This window comes from Hydra viridissima, unplaced genomic scaffold, assembly GCF_058129835.1.
Source record: "Hydra viridissima isolate aposymbiotic clone 2 unplaced genomic scaffold, HvirCarnegie_v1 scaffold_14, whole genome shotgun sequence".
Taxonomy (NCBI): Eukaryota; Metazoa; Cnidaria; class Hydrozoa; order Anthoathecata; family Hydridae; genus Hydra; species Hydra viridissima.
In genome coordinates, this window is record NW_028324313.1 from 5,761,041 (window position 1) to 5,780,000 (window position 18,960).

Here is an 18,960-nt window from a genome sequence, read left to right on the forward strand (position 1 = left end):
TCACAAAACTCAATATATTTGTATCAAATTTGGAAAATTCATTTCCATTACCAACCCACGGACGTAAAAAGACAAAGTGCAAAAATTTTCGGGCGTGTTTTGATCAAATTTACGCTAATTTTTACGGACATTGCGGAGTGACCTCCTTTTGAGGGATGTTTTTTTTTGAAATATTTAACCACCTCTCTCTACCCCTCTCGCTCCCTCTCACCCCTCTTACTACAGGCCTATTCATCGTGCAACCGGAATTTTTTGTGCAGGCCTATTTCTTTACGGTTGTAGAGAATTAGTTGTTTAGATTTGTTTTTAAAAGAAAATCCAATGTTGTCTATTATATATTGTGAATTATTCTTACATGATGTAATGAAAACAAACTTGCATAATTCAAACGTGGAGTTTTAGAATTCATTTAAAGCAAATAATATATATTTTTTAATTTTAGATTAAGTTTTTATACCGTGCCAAAAAAATGTTGTGTGTATGCTTGTCACAATAATTATCAAAATGAATATATATATATATATATATATATACACTTGACCAGCTGTAGGACGTCCTTAAGGAGACCTGGTAAAGGGTTCCAGAAACGATGTGCAAAAATCTTGTTGAGTCTTTGCCAAGAAGTGTTCTTAGTTGTATTAAAGCAAAAGCCGGATACACAAAATATTGATTGGTTCATAAATTACGCCTCCTAATGTTTCGTGTGTCTAAACTTATGAACAATTTTTTTTGTCTTATTTTTTTAATACCATCTAGTTTTACCTAATTATTACTTAGTATTTGTATTTTTTTTGAAAATTTTTTTTAAATTTTGTATTCTGTAGGTATTTATCTAATAAATCGAAAAAAAACTAAACCGAAATCTTTTTCGTTATTGTTTTATCGTTGAAAAACTAAAAATTTCTATTCTCAAATATGAGTGCGTCTAAATTTATGAAAACCACTGTATTATTAGGAATCTTAACATATGTAAATTATATATGTTATAGTCAGGATTAACAATAATCATAGATATTTACAAAATATAGCTGCATCATAATGATATAGCATCTTATTAAGATGTTATATTATTATATTTATTTTATATAAGATGATAATTTTCATATTAATAATATCACATAATAAAGCATCTTTACAATGTAACATAATATATGTTACATTATATAACACCTTATAAAGATGTAATAATATTATATATATATATATATATATATATATATATATATATATATATATATATATATATATATATATATATATATATATATATATATATATATATAAAATATTATCACATCAAACCACTGTATAACAGTTAATCGCCATTATTATAATATATTATATATTATAATAATGGCGATTAACTGTTATTATACATATTATAACGTTCATCTTTTATATATTATATATCCATATATTATAACGTTCCTCTTCATCAGTTTTACATACTGCATGTACATATCACTCAAATATGAAAACAAAGTTTTAGATTTCTAATTTATTTTAATCAAATTATTAAAGCCTGCCATTTAAATGTTCCTTATTAATGGAATAGAGAAAATACCATTAAGTTAAATCACTCTTTTCGATTTGGAAGTTTGAAACAAAATAAATATAAATTCCTTCATCAAAATAAAACCAAATTCAACGAACAAATGTTATTTATAAATCTTATAAAGAAGAATTCGTTAATAAAAACAAACCATTTTGACTTAATTATTATATTATATATAACGTTAATTATTAATGTAATATATATGATATAAATTATGACACATTTATAATATGTAATATAAATTACTATATAAAAATACCAAAAAGATGTGATTTATATACATTTAAATTTCTTCAGAAATGTTTTATAAGGGGCTACCTATTTTACAATTTTTATTATTATTATTGATGAATTATGTCATCATCAAAATCCCTTTAAGAAACATTTAGAACTAAAATGTAAAGTCAATCCGTGTACATAATTTATGCCAGGTTGCAATTATAGCAACCATACTACCAACGATTGGTATTTAAAAATGTTCAAAGCTATTTATCTCAGCAGACTTTTTTATGGCTCTTTGTTTTCTGCCACCGTTATGCTAAGCAGCTCCTGCCAAATAATGAACAATGGCTTTTAGGATGTCACTTTCGGATGCTCCTGTAAATATACATCATCCTTCGTAGTTGAATACAACACATTACTTGTTACTAAACAAATTAAGAACAAAATATACATTCTGTATGTTATCCGAAAATGTATAATACATATAAGTTTATATCTTTAAATGTTAATAATTTTCCCTTAAAATTTAGGAATAATCCCTTCTAGTTTAAGATATAAATGCATGTAAGAAGACCTTAAATTTTTTCATAATGTATTATAATAAATTTTTAAATAAAGAAACATTTAAATCATCTACTATACTTTTTTATTAATATTTTATACTGTTATACTTACTGTTATTTTTACTATTATTTGAGAATTCTGCACAAGCAATTAATAAATTACTATGTTGGCAGCTCCCAACAGTTGTAAGTTGGTTAGCAATTATCATTTTAGACCTATATAATAACTAGGTTTCTTTGGTCTAAATTTAAAACTTAAATACTTTTTCTTCACTATTTTACAAAATAAATTTAAACCAACCAAAAAAATAAAAATTATACAGTCTTACTGAGAACTTGTACATTATTTTATCATATTTATTCTAAAAAACGAAAAATAGAAAAGGTAACATACAACAAATTATTGTAAGAATATATTTTATCAACCAAAAAATATATATTTACATTTGAAATTTATGTAAATATTTTTGCGAAAAAATGTTATGTTAAACAAAAAAAACAGATTTTTATTTGAAACTTATATATTTATCAATATTTGAACTCAAAATAAAACTTCATTACAATCAGTTTTATAATTTTCATATAAGCGCTCGTTTATTCCGTCGCCATCTTGAGAGTCCAAAACAGGCTTCAAAAAAACTGCCCTATATACTATTCAGTTATGTTTTAAGCGGTGGTCCAGTTGTGGCTAACTGGCTCTGGCGTGCAATCTGTAATCGGCCCGTTATTGGATATCCAAGACTGGGATGCCGCAAAAGGACCACATGACAGTTGCTATCTGGTAAACCAGCTCTGGTGAATCTTTTACGGTACAACAATAGTTCATATCGGCTCCGGCATGCCATTCATGGAACTTTAATGTCCCGTAAATGGATCGCCAGAACTAGCGTAGCCGGCACTGGCCCATACGAGCGTTGCTACTTGGGAAATTCTATAAAAAATTTTTCCATTTGAAAAAATTTTTTATTTCGGACTGGCCTTCTCAAAACTCAGATTTAAATCCATCAGAGCATCTTTGAGAATAATTCGATCGTCAATTGAAAGGCGAAAAACCGATCAATAAAAATGATTTATTCCAGGTGCTTTTGAATTGTTGGGCAAATAAAAATTGATCTCAAGTTAGTCACTTTTTTAAGAACCCGTACGCGGTCTGTAATATTGGCAGTTATTCCCTCACTTAAGTCAAACAACTAAGAAAAGATGAATGAAGAATCTCATCAAAATAGGGTCTTCCAGATATCTTACTAGATATCATATGCTGAAGAAGAAAAAAAAAGCTAAAGCATTAAAGAAAGTTAATATGCAAATAAAAAATTTTTAAAGCTGATAGAAACTGTTTAAACAATTTAACTAAATGCAGATTTATCAAATACTCACTACTTAAACCTAAAAACAAATTAAAGTAAAAATTTATAAGAAAGATAAAAAAACTGTTAAGATCTTCACAACTATTTTGCTTAATTTCAATAATTAATTACAGTATGGTTACCATTTTGGATCATTCTTTGGTTAGATCAGCTCCAGCTGCCTAAAAAAAGTTAGGTTTAGAAACATTTAGTTATTAAAACATAATAGTCACTTCAGTTGCAGAAATTGAAAGCCTAAAATTATGTAAGAAGAATATTAATTTCTGTAGTGAAATACAGTTTTCATAGTTTAACAATTGGTAGCACTAAAGACTATATCTCATTACGAAAGTTCACATATTCAGTAGTATTATCCTAGTAATAATGCAGGCATAAAACAACAAAAGACATTTAAATTCTGTACCAAAATTACTACCTTCTGGGTAGAGATTACTTGCAAAGGAGTATCACAACATTAATATCAAATTTGACACAATATTTCATAATGTATACTGAAAAAGATAAAGTTCATTCAAGTTATTTTTTAAATGTTATCTAAAATTTTTTACAACTTTCTCATGGCAAAATTAAGTTTACATAATTCTACAGATTCAGAAAAAAAAAAAAAAAGTTACAGTATTTTATGACACTTAAAAAGCACTTTTAAGTGTGTCATAAAATACTGTAACTGCTAGTTAATGAAAAAAAATGTTTTACAGTATTTTTTCAAAGTATGATGTTATAAAAGTTTTTAAAGAATTACCCATTAATGTATTTCATAAAAGAACTATATCAATATATTAAGGTTTCTTATTCTTTCCAGTTTTTCCCACACAGAGTATTTAAAGACAAGGAACAAAAAACAATAGGTTATGGTTAATTTATTATCAAAATGTACATAGAATGTTGATATAGAAAATAAAATAATAAAAAAAAGCGGATCATCTTTTTTAAAAAGATGCTAACACAACAGACATGCTTTCTAGATTATCTTCATAATTTGTAAGAAAAAAAATTATGAAAACTTTATTGAAAAATCATTTTAAATGATAAGATTATAAGTTTGAGTTTCAAAAACAGTGTATTATTCAATATTGTTAAGAACTTTTTTAATGTTTAAAAAAAACTCTTTACCATTATCTATTTTGGAATAAAATTGAATACTTCAGAAATTGCATCAATGCTTGTTATTTATAACTTATTGCTTTCAAACAGCCATGGGAAAAGTACTTTACACAAGATACATCAGATAAATTTTCTTTTACATATCTAATTTTATATTCCTAAATTTTTAAAAAAAACCCTGTGTTGTGATCAACATTTTCTGAAAAGTAACAAAAAGATTTTTGTTTTCTCTATAAAGTAAAGTGCAAGTGAAAAAATGTGACAAATAACTTTTGCTCCATTTATAACTTTTAACCTCAACCTGGACTACATATAATGATAATTTTCAGCAAAATCTTCAAAAACTATTCATTTCTTTTGATGAAGATTTTCTTAGCAGTTTTTTTTAAGTAATTACTTTGTGTTTTTGTAATATATGATTTTGTGATAAGGGTTTCAATGATACTGCAAAAGAAGACATTAAAATTATTGAGTGGCAGTATTTGCAGCACTAGTGTTGTATAGTCAGTGGTCTGCCATTGCTTAAATACTTTGAATAATTTTTCTTAGCTAATTGCCTATAAACTCTTGTACTAAACACCTGCTTGAATACCTGGGGATTGGTCAAATTGGTGCAGCATACAGCATTTTTAACAGAACAAACAATTACAGAAATAGAATCCTTTTAACTTTTATTCCAAATAATTGCATCCATGAGAAGTTTTGCATTTTAAAGATTTTTTGTATGCACTTATATTGAGACTAACTGAGACATTAGCTGAAATGCACCACTTTGGGTTTCAGATTGCAAAGTTTGACAAACTGACATTGACATTAGGATAGTCTTTTTTAGATGTGTTTTGTAAATGTGCAACATGTAATTCTTTAAGATTGAGTAGTAATAACATTTTTTGAATGTGTTGGGTTTTTTTAATACTAAGTCTTTTTTTCCCTGGCATCTTTCTTAGAAACTTATTTCTTTGATAAAAAATTATCACTAATTTGACTGTTTCTGGTATAATATGGTTTTTTAGATTTTTTCCTGGTAATGATAAAATCCTCTGCTCATGTTTATCTTTTTTAACTTTAGAAAAAGACAATCAGACAGTTCAAAGTAATTTGATATCTTTTTATATGTCCAAGAATTTGGTGCAAGTGTTAACATTTGCACCTTATAGTGTTAGGAGTCAATCAATTAATTTTTTTTTTGAATTCATACATTAAACTGTTTAGATCTTTATCTTTATGTTACTGTTTGAAATGGTGCTGTTTATTCTTGAAGTTAAAGAAACATCTCCAATATTATATGCTAACAAAACCTTTTCAGCAACTCTGTCTGATAATATCCTCACAATTTTGTTTTGCTGGTGAAATCCAAAGTAATTCATATAAAAGTATTAAACTTTAACATTTCTTACTTTGTGACTCCCACTCTTCCTGTCAAGTAAAATCTTCATCAGCTTCTACTGCTCTTTTGTAATGTTTGCTGCATGTTTTCAAACCCGGGGTTATATTTAAATTCTTTTCTTATAAAAGCAAAAGTCAAGGGAATTCTTTAAGTTCCCTAAAAAAAAAAAGCAAGTTTAGATAAGTTTTAAAAGTAACTGAAATCTTAACAACTATTATAAATCTTCACAAAACATTTTCCATTTTATTCCCATAAGAGATCTGCTATAACTATAATAAATGTTAGATTAAAGTTTACAGAAGTCTTTTTCCTTTTCCTTTTGCATTTCAAAAGGATTGCAACACTTTTTAATTTTTCTCTCAAAATATTTGCAATAGAGCTGCTAATGATAACCACATGAAATTCTTATTGAATATATTTTTCTTTCATATTTGCTTACCACATTATTTTCTTAACAGATTTTAATGTTATGTTTTACAATTTCATTTCTACAATTGTTAACTCAAATATATATTTGTTTAGAGAGAATAGAAAAACAAAAAAATTAACGATATGCTTTTTCATAATACACTCCTTCATTTGCTTAAACTTTAAACAAAGGTGTCAACAGGACCAATTTCAGAGGAAGGGTGGGGGACAATTTTAAAAAGCTTAACTTAAACTGTCTAAAACACATTAGTGGCTTTTTTGAAACTTATCTAAGCATTTAATGACTTGGAATATTAAAAATGCATTCAAGAGCAACAAAACTATTTAAAACTTGAAACTTTATAGAAAAAATTTGAAAACTAAAATGTAAATTTAATTCACTCATTTTATAAAATGTATTTCAGATATATTTTGATAATTCAACTTAAATAAAACATATAATATTGATAAAACAAAAAGGAAAATAATAACATTCACAACAAAAAAAAGATTAACAATATAAACAAAAATAACCAAAATAATAAATCTTATGCGAAAAAAAAAAAAAACAATGAAAAGAACTAATAATAAAAAGTGTAATAAAAAAATTAGTAACAAAAAAAATGATAGCAAGAACAAATATAACAATAATAAAAAGAATGATAATTATTATAAAAATAATGACCAAAGCAAAAAAACAAAAAGAATTTTAAAACAAAACAAGTATATAAAAATAAAAAAAAAAGTAAAAAAAGACGAAGAAACATGTAACAAAAATAAAGCAAATAACACAAAAACATAAATTAAAATAATAAGAATAATCAAAGTAAAGAAAATAATATCAACAAAAAAAAGAAAAACACAATTATAATAATATTAGCAAGAACAATAAATAAATAAAAAAAACAATATAACTATTAAAAATAACAAAAAAAATAATGACAAAAATAATAAAAACAAAAATATGAATATTAATAATAATAAAAAAAGTAAAAATGATAATAGTAACAATAAAAAACAAAAAAAAAAAAAAAAAAAAAAAAGTTAAAAAACAATAATTATAATAAAAGTTAAAACAATAATAATAAAAATTCTAAAAAAATAATAATGATATAAGCAATATTTATGACACTGATGATGATAATATGAATAAAAGAAACAAAAAAAATAATAGAAAAACTATCTAAAAGAAAAATTATAATTATACTAAAAGAATTAATAACAAAAACAAAAATAACGATAATAATAAAAACAATAAAAACAATAATAACACTATTAAAAGAAATCATAAGAAAAGTAATAATGAAAACAATTAGAAAAATGTAAATATTTATAATCACAGAAATAGTTTAAAAAATTAAAATAATAATAATAGTACTGCTAATAATAACAATGACAAAAGTAACAGTAATAATAACAGTAATAATAACAGTAATAGTAATAATAATAATGATAATAATAATAATAATAATAATAATAGTAATAATAATAATAATAATAGTAATAATAATAATAATAATAATAATAATAATAATAATAATAATAATAATAATAATAGTAATAATAATAATAATAATAATAATAGTAATAATAATAATAATAATAATAATAATAATAATAATGATATTAATAATAATAATAATAATAATAATAATAATAATAATAATAATAATACTAATAATAATAATAACAATAATAACAATAATAACAATAATAATAATAATAATAATAATAACAATAATAACAATAATAACAATAATAATAATAATAATAATAATAATAATAATAATAATAATAATAATAATATCATTATTAATAATAATAGTAATAATAATAATGGTTATAATAATAATAATAATAATAATAATAATAATAATAATAATAATAATAATAATAATAATAATAACTAGCAATAAGCAACCCGTAATACGGGTTATGGTCGATCTGTTATTTATAGTGGCTGTCTTCCACAATTTAAAGTTGCAAAACCTTAACTAATAACTTTTTAGAAAAACCCCTTCAAATTAAAAAAAAAAAGACTATATGTTAGAATAAAATAAAAAGGAAAGAGGAGGTTAAATAAGTTACAATTATTTAACATTATTTTAGTAATTTACACTTTACATAAGTCATATCTGAGTAATACACAGCCATTTGTCTCTACATTAATTAGTTCAACATATTGCGTTTTTAGTTACTGACACAAAATAAAAACGCGTCAACATGCTGTAAATTGACGAAAAAGTAAAGAGGAAATTGTACTATATTTTTTTAACATAAATTCTATTTAATCGAATTAATGTAAAGCGAACGAAAATTATACATGAGTTGTTAATTATTTGGTATCCACTTGTTACATGTTTCTTTAAATAAGAATATTGTCTCAAAAACAATAAAAGCATTTAATTTAATAAATTTATTATAAATAACTAAGGAATTTAGTACAAATTCGTTTCAATCAAAAAGTTAATTTACAATTAAACATGTGTTTAACAAATTTTAAAAAATGTAATCTATCATCTTTTATATTGCATTAATGCGTCATATGATAAACCTAAAAAAAAAATTGTAACAGATAAGTAGACAGAAGAAAGAAAGAAAGAAAGCAAACTGACAAACAATTTACCTGCTTTTCGATAACTTTTCATACTTGAACTACTGTCATGATGCAGCTTGTCGGAGTTGTTTTATGACACTATTTCATGTTGGATTTTTGTAAACTTTAGTTATAATCAAATTGAAATATTATTTAATAGCAGCTATATAGCTTTACATAGTCTTCGCTTATAGAAAATTTCATAAGATGATTCAATAAATTAATCTAGCAATTATCTATTTTTAACAATATTTTGTTATATTATTAAGGAAATGATAACAAAAAACTTTTTTTCGATGATTGGGTAATAAATCAATTTAATTATATTTATGTTTAATTGGTGAAAATCAAATAAAGTATTAATTAAAAAAAGAGAAATACAAATTAAATTTACATCTTTTATTATTAAAATTAATTACAAAAAAAATAAATTAAAAAAAAAAAAGCGGTTTTTTAAAAAAGTGAAATAAACAGCAACAAAAAAGTTATAAATATCTTCATTGATAGAAGACATTTACAACCTTTTCGTTGCTGTTTTTTCTTCGGTGTCTCCCAACACCCCGATATGGATGAGCTCTCCATTTAAAGGAAGGCTCATCTATACCGCCATTGATACGCCACTTATTGAAGGACCTCTCCGAGAGAGGCCCTGGGTGTTGGGAGCGATATCGGCGATATTGCTCAAACGTAAGCGGCTCTAAAATTACAAATAGAAGGATATAATAAAAAATTAAAAATATTTGCAATTTTATTTATTCATAATATAAAGCTTATACTCACCATTTTCACAAGATGAAGAGGATGCTAAAAATAATTATATATAAAAAAAAAAAGTAAATTAAAAAGGGTTAAACTTGTGATTAATTTAATTTTAACAAAAATGAGTAAAATGCGATGTTTAAAAATGCCATATTTATGTTACAGATTAAATAGTTATTTTACTGATTGCAAATATTTCTCCATGAAAAAATATAAATTTTAAATCACAGGCTTACCATTTATGTTTCTAGCAGACACTAAAGACAAAAAAATATACGTTAAAATAATTGATAATATATTATTTACATATAATATATAAGATTATATTTTTTTTTACCTAATACTTTCATTTCCTCCATAAAATTGTCTAATGTAAGAAAAAAGATAACTGAAGCTAAAACTAACATAAAGTAAACTAAAATTGATTAAACTAAACAAAAACTATAAATTAAAATAAACTTTGAATCTTAATATCTGTAGCTCAGAAGACAAAGATCAATTGTCCTGAAATGGCTTTTCACTTTCAACTTTTTATTTTTAATTTTTGTCAAAATTATATTTCATGCGCCTCAAGACAAATTAAATAAAACTTGGAAAAAAAAAAAAAATTTAAATATCAAAAATAAGTCAATCAAGACTAATTATTTTACTATTTTCTCTCTCCTGGACAATTTCTAAAATGTCACAACCGACTTTGGACTTTAGAGGTACAGATATAAATGCTTCATTTATTTAACTATACTAATCATATAATTTATACTTAGTTTCTTTTCCAACTCTCCTAAAAGAAAAAATAAAATAAAGGTAAAGTACTTGAAGTTTTAAAATTCCAGTTACAGTACAAATAAACAAATTCTTGTTAACAAACATCTAATAGCAAAAACACTGACTTATTTCCGTCTGCACTGTGTCTAAACAACAAAAGCACTAAATTGTATAGACGTTAAAATATTTTCTTAACTTTTTAAAAATAAATTCATTTAACTTATGTAACTAATACCTATATTAGCTTGCTCTTTATCAACTAAAAAAAATAAATCTTAATTAAACTTACTTGATATAAAATAATAAAAAGCTGTCTTACTGACAAATTTAAATTTCTTCTCTTTATTATTGACAATATAGGTTTAAGTAGGACTTAAGTTCTTGGGCTTATTGTATAAAATTAAATTAACTAACTGTTTTACTTAATAACCAACAACCTTATTTTAAAAAACATTTTAGTTACTTTATAAAAAATTATAAAAAATAGAAATCCTTTAAAACTTACTACCTCTCTCTTCATTGTTGTCAGCTAAACAGAAAAGCAAACAAATATTGAAGTCGTTTCTTTTTTAAACCTCCTTAATTACTTCAATATTAGAAAAATTATTTAATCTTTCTAGATTGAATTAATTTACAAAAATTTTCGTCTAAACCATTTTATTATTGAAAAGTTAATTTAAATCAACAAACATATTGTAACCTTTCATTATAACAAAAAGGAACAAAACTTACTTCTTAGTAATTCAGCGACTAAAAATAAACATATCTTTATGAACTATCTAGGTAATATGACAGGAATCAGTAACATAATACACATCTAAATAAATACAAACCTTCGTCTTCACCATTTTCAGACATTCTATTAATTCGATATTCGATATAAAAATAAAAATAAACATGCTAAAAAACAAATTAGTATAAAAAACAAATTAATATTTTAAAATATAAACGATTAAAGTGATTAAACAGTATGTGAAATCAAGACGACCGTATTGTCGGTATACTTAAAAAACTCACTTCTTGCTTCTCAGCTTTTACAATTTTTATAGGTTTTCCAAATTCATTGTGTACAATGAATATTCCTTGTGTACAATGAATATTCCTTGTGCACAATGAATTTTTTTACAATGAATATATCACGCACGGACAACGCTCCTTCTGACGCGACACAATAATGAAATTTTTACGCTAATTACAACACAGAATATAACCTTCTTGAAACATGATAAGATGAAATAGAACAGATATAATAGAAACGTGCTTTTTTAAATGTCTGGAAATTCCAATCTCAAAATTCCAGAACAGAAGAAAAACTAACAGCGCAAACAAAAACTGTCTTTCACTAAGCGTAACAAAACAACCAAGAGTAACTAAAAAGTAAAAGCGCATTTAACTTAAGCATTACATTATTACAAATTACATTACGATTAGCATATTCAATTAACTACATTATGATTAGCAATTTTAGTCAATGCCTAAAATAACCAATCTTCTATTATTATAAATAAATCATCAGTTTTAATCAATGCCTAAAATAATCATCAATTTTAATCAATCCCTAAAATAACTTATTAGTGCGTCTAACTCATTACGCAAATAATTAGTTTATTTACTAATACGTGCAGTAAACATATCTGGACATAAGAACCAATTTGTCTTGACTCCATTTTTTTAGAAGAGTAAAATACAAATTTGATATTTGTCGCATATTCCGTCTGGGCCATATAGCCTTCTAATTGTTATTTATTGCGGTTTAATAGGAAACCACAATCAATTAAGTCATAAATCCCTTTTATGAGCCAAAAAAAATCTTAAAATAGTATTTTTACTATACTATCACATTTATACTTACAATGTGCTATCACATTTAGCAACCAAAAATGTTTTAAATTGGCTTTTAAAGGTTACGTTACTTTCATAGTTTTTAACGTGACATACTTTCATGTTTGTTAACCAAGCTGACCGCACCCGGGTCTTGTTAAGTCTGTTCAACACAGACCATTTTTATATTGTGGTCTCTTTTCTGACCACTTTTACATATGGCCTGTTTGTTTCAATAGTTTTTAGTAAACGGTAATATGCTGCCATTTACTTAAAATTCCTTCTGTTACTCGAAATTTAATTCTCTTAAATATTTTGACACTAATAAAGGACCTCACTTCCCCGTTTTTGCCTTAATGGTGGCCAGGAGAATAGTTATTTTTATTAAGAGTAATCAAGTTTTTGATGAAGACCTTTTACCAAAATAATAAAATGTAAAACAATGATTTACATGTATAAGAATTTTTTCCTTCCTCAAAAGTGTTGCAAGTGCAAACTAAGCTAATTAATTAGTTAAACACCTTATAAAATTTAAGTAACTCGATATTTTACAAATGCGCAGCAAAACTACAATGTTCTCCATGCTTTTAAAGGTTTTTAGTTGCGACCCCCAGTTTAAAAAGATCCTCTAAGTTACGTACAACAAATTATTAGGCATAAAATAGAGAAAATTTAAAAAAAATTGAACTAATTGCATATATTTATATCATTTTAACTGACAAAAATTTACAATAAAAGGAATTCAGGTTGTTTTTTTTAAATCGTATAAATGCGTCGATCGCAAATCTTAAAGAAAAAAAAAAATGGAATTATGATACCATAATTACAACAACAAAAAAAAAAAACACCACATAAAAACTGAAATTCGATTTACCTACTTATAGTAACCTATTTTGACATAGCAGTTAATATAAACATTTATCGAATATATAAACTATAAAATCTGTTTCGAAGTACAAAAGGATTAACAATACTATAAAAAAAAAAAATAAAAAAAAAAATAATAATCAAATTAAGATATAAATTGCATTTTTAGCATAATGTCGTCTTGGCTTTTAGTATATGAATAAAAGCAGTAAGTTCCAATAATGAAACTACCTATTATTCATTTTTAACGATAGACACCAACGTGAAGGTAAGCCAAGCAGTCTATCAACACAAAACATCACAACAATAACACATAACAATAGAATATTTACACCCTTGATCCTAAAATCCAGCGAAAGTAACAAACCAAATTAAAATATGAAAGGCAATATAGAAAACCAATTTAAAGTTAACTATATTTATCTTTTTACTAAACATATAAATACATAAAAGTATATTTGTTTTTATATTCAATATTAGTTATTCAATTACTTCAAATTTAGGACATTAAAACAACCTAGATTTAAAGATCAAGGTTGCATACTCTCTCAAACACATTACGCTAAACATTAACAGACATTATTATGTGTTTCCAGAATAATTAAAAAAGGCTAGACAACACCTAGCTCTAAAGCAGTAACACCGCCTGACACTAAATGCTGCCAAGTCACACCTCTGCTATAAGTACACCGCTTGGCTGGCAAGGTTATCGATCTTGCACAACAATGCCAAGTCACACCACTTTGAAAACATGGAAACAACATAATTTAAACATATATACAACTATAAACATATATGGCTTTATACAACACATATAAACACATTTTATAACAATATTAAATGACAGATATATTTATCAAAAACTATGAAAAAAAAAATTAAAATAATAAATAATGTTATACATAAAAAATGGGCTCACAACCTACAAACAGTAAGTTTTCGAAATGAAAATCTAAAGACTATAAATTAAGAACATTAGAAAATATAACATTATTTGTGTAACACTTTTCACCTACCATACCTTAAATGAGATGTTTATCAATTTTGAAAAACAAACTGTTAAATGCTCTAGTTCTTGAACATGCAACATATAATTGACCATGAGAGAAACACGGTTTTTTGAGATATACCCCAACTCTATCAAATGTTTGACCTTGACTTTTGTTAATTGTCATTGAATAAGCCAATCTGACAGGAAACTGACGACGTTTCAGAACAAAAGGTAAATTAGAATCCGATGGAGCCAACTGAATTCGAGGAACAAAAACTCGTTTACCACCAGAAACACCTGTCAAAACCTCTGCATCAATGTAATTATTTTGAAGAGCACAAACTTTCATTCGAGTACCATTGCATAACCCAGCTTTGAGATCTAAATTTCTAAGTAGCATAATTACACAACCAATTTTCAATTTTAAACAATGAGGTGGCATACCTGAAGGAGTTAAGCTGTTCAAAAACTCAACAGGAAAGTGATTTCTTTCATTAAGGTCATCAGTGTCAATTTGATCAGCACTTAAATATATTTTGACCTCACCCGGCAGACATTCAAGCACTTCTTCATTGATTGATAATGAATCAACATTAGTTGGTGTTAAAATCACGCGTTTAGAATAATCATTTTGATCAGCATCTCCGAAAATCTTTTCAACAATTGATTCGTTTTCTCTAATAATGCACCGATTTGGTATTTCAATGCATCCTTTAAAAGGATCCTCCTCTTTGACAGGTATTGTTCCATTCCCAAGTTTTAGTAGCCATTGGGAAAATTCACCTTCCCCATCTTGTACTCTCATATTTTCAGTTAATGCAAACTTCTGCACCCATTGCCAATGCAAAGAACATTTTATACACGATTCTAGTATTTCAGCTGGTTGTCCTCTTTTCACAACAGGCAGAATTTGCCTAAAGTCACCACCAAAAAGAATGATTTTTCCTCCGAACGGAAAGTTGTTGTTGCAAATATCTTTTAACAACCTATCAATTGCATTTAAGGCATGTTTAGGTATCATGGATGTTTCATCAAGCAAAAACAAACTAACTTGTCTTAAAAAATGCCCGTGTATAGAATTAGGAGTTACATTACATGTGCTATTATCCAATATTGGAACAGGAAGTTTGAATAAGCCATGCAATGTAGATCCATTTGTAAGAAGAGTTGCTGCTATGCCAGTCCATGCAGCTGTAGCAGATTTAAAGCCCCTACTTTTGGTTTCAGCAATCAAATAATTATAAGTAAAAGTTTTTCCACTACCAGCTGGTCCATCCATGAAAAACAATCTAGAATGTTGATTTTCTACACTTGGTTGCTCATTCAGTGCAGCAAGGATAGCATTACATACATTTAATTGATTGACATTAAGCAACAGTCTCATTCGATTGGCTTCATCAATAGATTGTTGAACATTTTCATCAAAATTTTCTAGATTTAAGCCTATAAACTCATCAATAACTGGCAGATTGTAATCAGCCAGCGTTTTACCACTTTGATTAATAATCTTTTCAATTTGATGAAGAGTAGCTTGTTCAGCTGTTAGAAGTGGGATTGAGCAGTGAATGAAATCTTCCATCATAAAAGCTTTGTATGAATTCCAGAGATCTAAAGGATTGTCAGGTTCACAAAAAGTCAAAATAATTGAAAACAACTGTCTAATTTGCTTTGGCATACGTGTTAAAACCGCCTCAGAGAGTGTATTCTGCCATTCAGTGTCATCTTGCAGCAAGCCTTTCAAAACACATGCTTCACGAAACGTTTCAAGAACAATACCATTAACAGTACGCACATCCTCCCAAGATGTTGCTCCTTTTGCTTGCAAAAGTAACAGTCTAAGAAAAAACAATTCTCCAGTTGGATTAACTTTATACATTCTTACTATCACCTTATCACCGCCCCTTTGTCTAACCTTCCATTTACAATGTTTATCATCAAATATAAAGTGATAAGGAATGTCTACATAAGAATAGCAATGTGCTCTTTCATTCTCAGTATTTAACTTAAACCATGCTGTTAGGTGCGTATCACGTTGAGCTGCACGATCTAAAGCCATTTGTTCTGCTCCTTCTCTAAAATACACTAATTGATTTTCAGGTAGATGAACTTTAAGGCGTATAATAGTGTGTGACATATGACTTATTGGATACTCAAAAATTCGCCACAATGCTTCAGGTGCACTAACATAACGACAATCTAAAAAAGTGTTTACTTCATCATGATTAATTTGTTCATTTATTACAATATTGGCACAGTCGTGACCCTTGTATATGTATTTGTACAAATATTTAACAGCCTTAACAGACATGCAAGCTTCAACATTAATGTGAGCTTGATATTTCTTTGATAACCATGGATTGTAAGGTACCACCCAGCGGTTATCTACATTGTTACCTTTAATATTGATAACCAAACCATTATCACAACGTCTATAGCGTGGATAACCATTATGAACTGCTACTGTGTTAGTAGTAAATTCTTTAGGATAGTTTTTGCTGCACACACCATCTTTCATGCAGGGAGAATTTGGATTCAGTATGCCACATGGACCGTGAATCATGCAAGCTTTAACAACGTCATAAAGGTCTCGATTAACAATCGGATCTGGAATTTCTGCAGATATTAAATTATTGATATCATGTGCTGTTTCAAGCTTATCATCATTTGCAAAGTGAAGTAAAATATGAACATGTGGCAAACCACGCTTTTGAAACTCAATAACCTGAACATGTGTTACAACTTTCCCTAATACACAGTGCTTAAAAATGTCATTGAGAAGGTTATTTAATTTGAGTTTAAATACTCGAATAACCAAGTCAGGTCTATCATTTGCTGTCTGACCAGGATATAAATTTTCAGTTATCTCGCGCCATTTTGGGTTGCAAGTGAAAGTAATAAAAAGATCTGGTTTACCATACTTTTTAATTATAGACATAGCATCTTCAAAGTTTTCTTTTAAAGCTCTAGGACTTCCTACATAAGTTGATGGCAAAACTACAACACGCCCTGGTCTAACATTATGATCATTTCCAAGGTTGTTTACATGTTCATGTAAGACATCATACTGCTCGCTTCTCAGTTTGCTTTGGTTATTTCTGATGAAAGCAAGGCGCTGGCCTTCAATTTTCACATACGCATCAACAGCATATTGCTGAAACAGTTTTTTGCCATAAAAGAGTGAAGAAAAAATTGTCTAACTGAAAGTTTATAATTGTAATACTGAGATAATGTAACATGATTTCTAACCAATGTAGCACGTTCAGGGTTGTGAACCAATTGATTATGCCAACCAGCATCACCCCTCGGAAAAAATAGAGGATAAACCATAGGATCTAAGTTGGCAGACATACTTGATATAGTTTTAAGAGGTTGACCTCTTGGGTAAATAACAACTTCCTGGAAGCAGGTGGTGCACCATCTTCACCAACAAATACAACTGCAACTTCATTATGTGAAGGGAGATTATAACGACGTCTATCATGCCCTTCAAGTAAAGACATTTTTACAACTGACACTGAGTGACCTTCTAGAGCTGCTCGACGAATTTCTTCATCTTCCACTTCAGCCATGTTTTTAAATGCAAGAGCAAATGGATTCTCTTCACTAACAATAGTTTGCAATCGAAACATTAAATCATTTAAGCAAAGATCATTACCACGTTGTTGCATTCTAAAATTTACTGCTGCAAGTGGATCATAGATGTATAGTTGACAATATGTTGGCAGAACATCTTGATTTGGTCTTAGATTACCTATACGATGAAAAACTTGACCACATATTCTAAAACATGGCGGCCCATGATTCATGGGTTGAACTACATTAGCTTCAAATGAAGCAAAAGAAAGACAGGCATTATAATTTCTAATATATTTTAAAAAATTCAGATTGGCATTTCTATCTGTATAGTTTCCTTTAAATAAATCTTCTAAATCTTGTGGAAATGATGAAGGTTGCGACAAAACTACCTTTCCATTATGGCAACATAAAAAATGTGTTTCATCAAGAAATTTCTTAGCACCACAATGCTGACAAATATAATTCATTTCTCCTAAATAATTATAATCTGGAATAGTATTACTTCTTGCTATACAATGCATTCTTTCGTATCTAGCAGCATTTCTAGCATTTTGTCGATTATTAATTTCATCTTGCCTAAGTCTATCTCTTTCATTTCTGCGACGATTATTTTCAACTCGCCTAACCAAGCTCTCCTCATTTGGGTTCAAATTATTTGCTGCTTGCCGAGCAGCATTTCTAGCATTTTGTCGATTATTAATTTCATCTTGCCTAAGTCTATCTCTTTCATTTCTGCAACGATTATTTTCAGCTCGCCTAACCAAGCTCTCCTCATTTGGGTTCAAATTATTTGCTGCTTGTCGAGCAGCATTTCTGGCATTTTGTCGATTATTAATTTCATCTCGCCTTAGCCTATCTCTTTCATTTCTGCGACGATTAACTTGCCTATTAACGTTTACATTTTCTACACTAATATCTGCTTCTAGCCTAATATCATCCATTCTTTTTTAATTGAAATTGAAAGTAGTAAGAAAAATCT

At 27.1% G+C, this 18,960-nt stretch overlaps 2 protein-coding genes across 21 annotated transcripts in view; both read right to left on the bottom strand.

Moving 5' to 3' along the window:
- Nucleotides 1–1,729: 1,729 nt before the first annotated feature.
- The window catches only part of LOC149879049 (uncharacterized), a 25,136-nt gene continuing 7,905 nt past the window's right edge, over nucleotides 1,730–18,960 (bottom strand). The window contains exons 1-15 of one of the 20 annotated variants that reach the window (XM_090072357.1): nucleotides 11,744–11,967; nucleotides 11,560–11,585; nucleotides 11,459–11,476; nucleotides 11,232–11,255; nucleotides 10,962–10,985; nucleotides 10,852–10,872; nucleotides 10,722–10,742; nucleotides 10,299–10,328; nucleotides 10,198–10,218; nucleotides 9,983–10,006; nucleotides 9,233–9,899; nucleotides 6,209–6,354; nucleotides 4,123–4,198; nucleotides 3,830–3,868; nucleotides 1,730–2,202 (exon numbers count right to left, since the gene is read on the bottom strand). In XM_090072357.1, the coding sequence (XP_089928483.1) occupies nucleotides 9,700–9,899; nucleotides 9,983–10,006; nucleotides 10,198–10,218; nucleotides 10,299–10,328; nucleotides 10,722–10,742; nucleotides 10,852–10,872; nucleotides 10,962–10,985; nucleotides 11,232–11,255; nucleotides 11,459–11,476; nucleotides 11,560–11,584 (408 nt within the window). In that variant the 5' untranslated portion in view covers nucleotide 11,585; nucleotides 11,744–11,967 and the 3' untranslated portion in view covers nucleotides 1,730–2,202; nucleotides 3,830–3,868; nucleotides 4,123–4,198; nucleotides 6,209–6,354; nucleotides 9,233–9,699. Of the gene's footprint in view, nucleotides 2,203–2,843; nucleotides 3,599–3,829; nucleotides 3,869–4,122; nucleotides 4,199–6,208; nucleotides 6,355–8,550; nucleotides 9,161–9,232; nucleotides 9,900–9,982; nucleotides 10,007–10,197; nucleotides 10,219–10,298; nucleotides 10,329–10,721; nucleotides 10,743–10,851; nucleotides 10,873–10,961; nucleotides 10,986–11,231; nucleotides 11,256–11,458; nucleotides 11,477–11,559; nucleotides 11,627–11,743; nucleotides 11,970–18,960 lie in introns of those variants that run through there. The other 19 variants (XM_090072356.1, XM_090072353.1, XM_090072355.1 and 16 more) reach the window with 19 other exon arrangements.
- LOC145181116 (uncharacterized) lies at nucleotides 14,409–17,346 on the bottom strand. The gene has a single exon (XM_090072349.1). It carries the CDS (start codon nucleotides 17,338–17,340, stop codon nucleotides 14,437–14,439), a length of 2,904 nt encoding a protein of 967 aa, XP_089928475.1. The 5' UTR covers nucleotides 17,341–17,346; the 3' UTR covers nucleotides 14,409–14,436.

What these genes read in the sequence shown, in the direction of transcription:
- LOC145181116 (XM_090072349.1), bottom strand. Translation starts at nt 17,340, where the DNA reads ATGTCTATAATTAAAAAGTATGGTAAACCAGATCTTTTTATTACTTTC.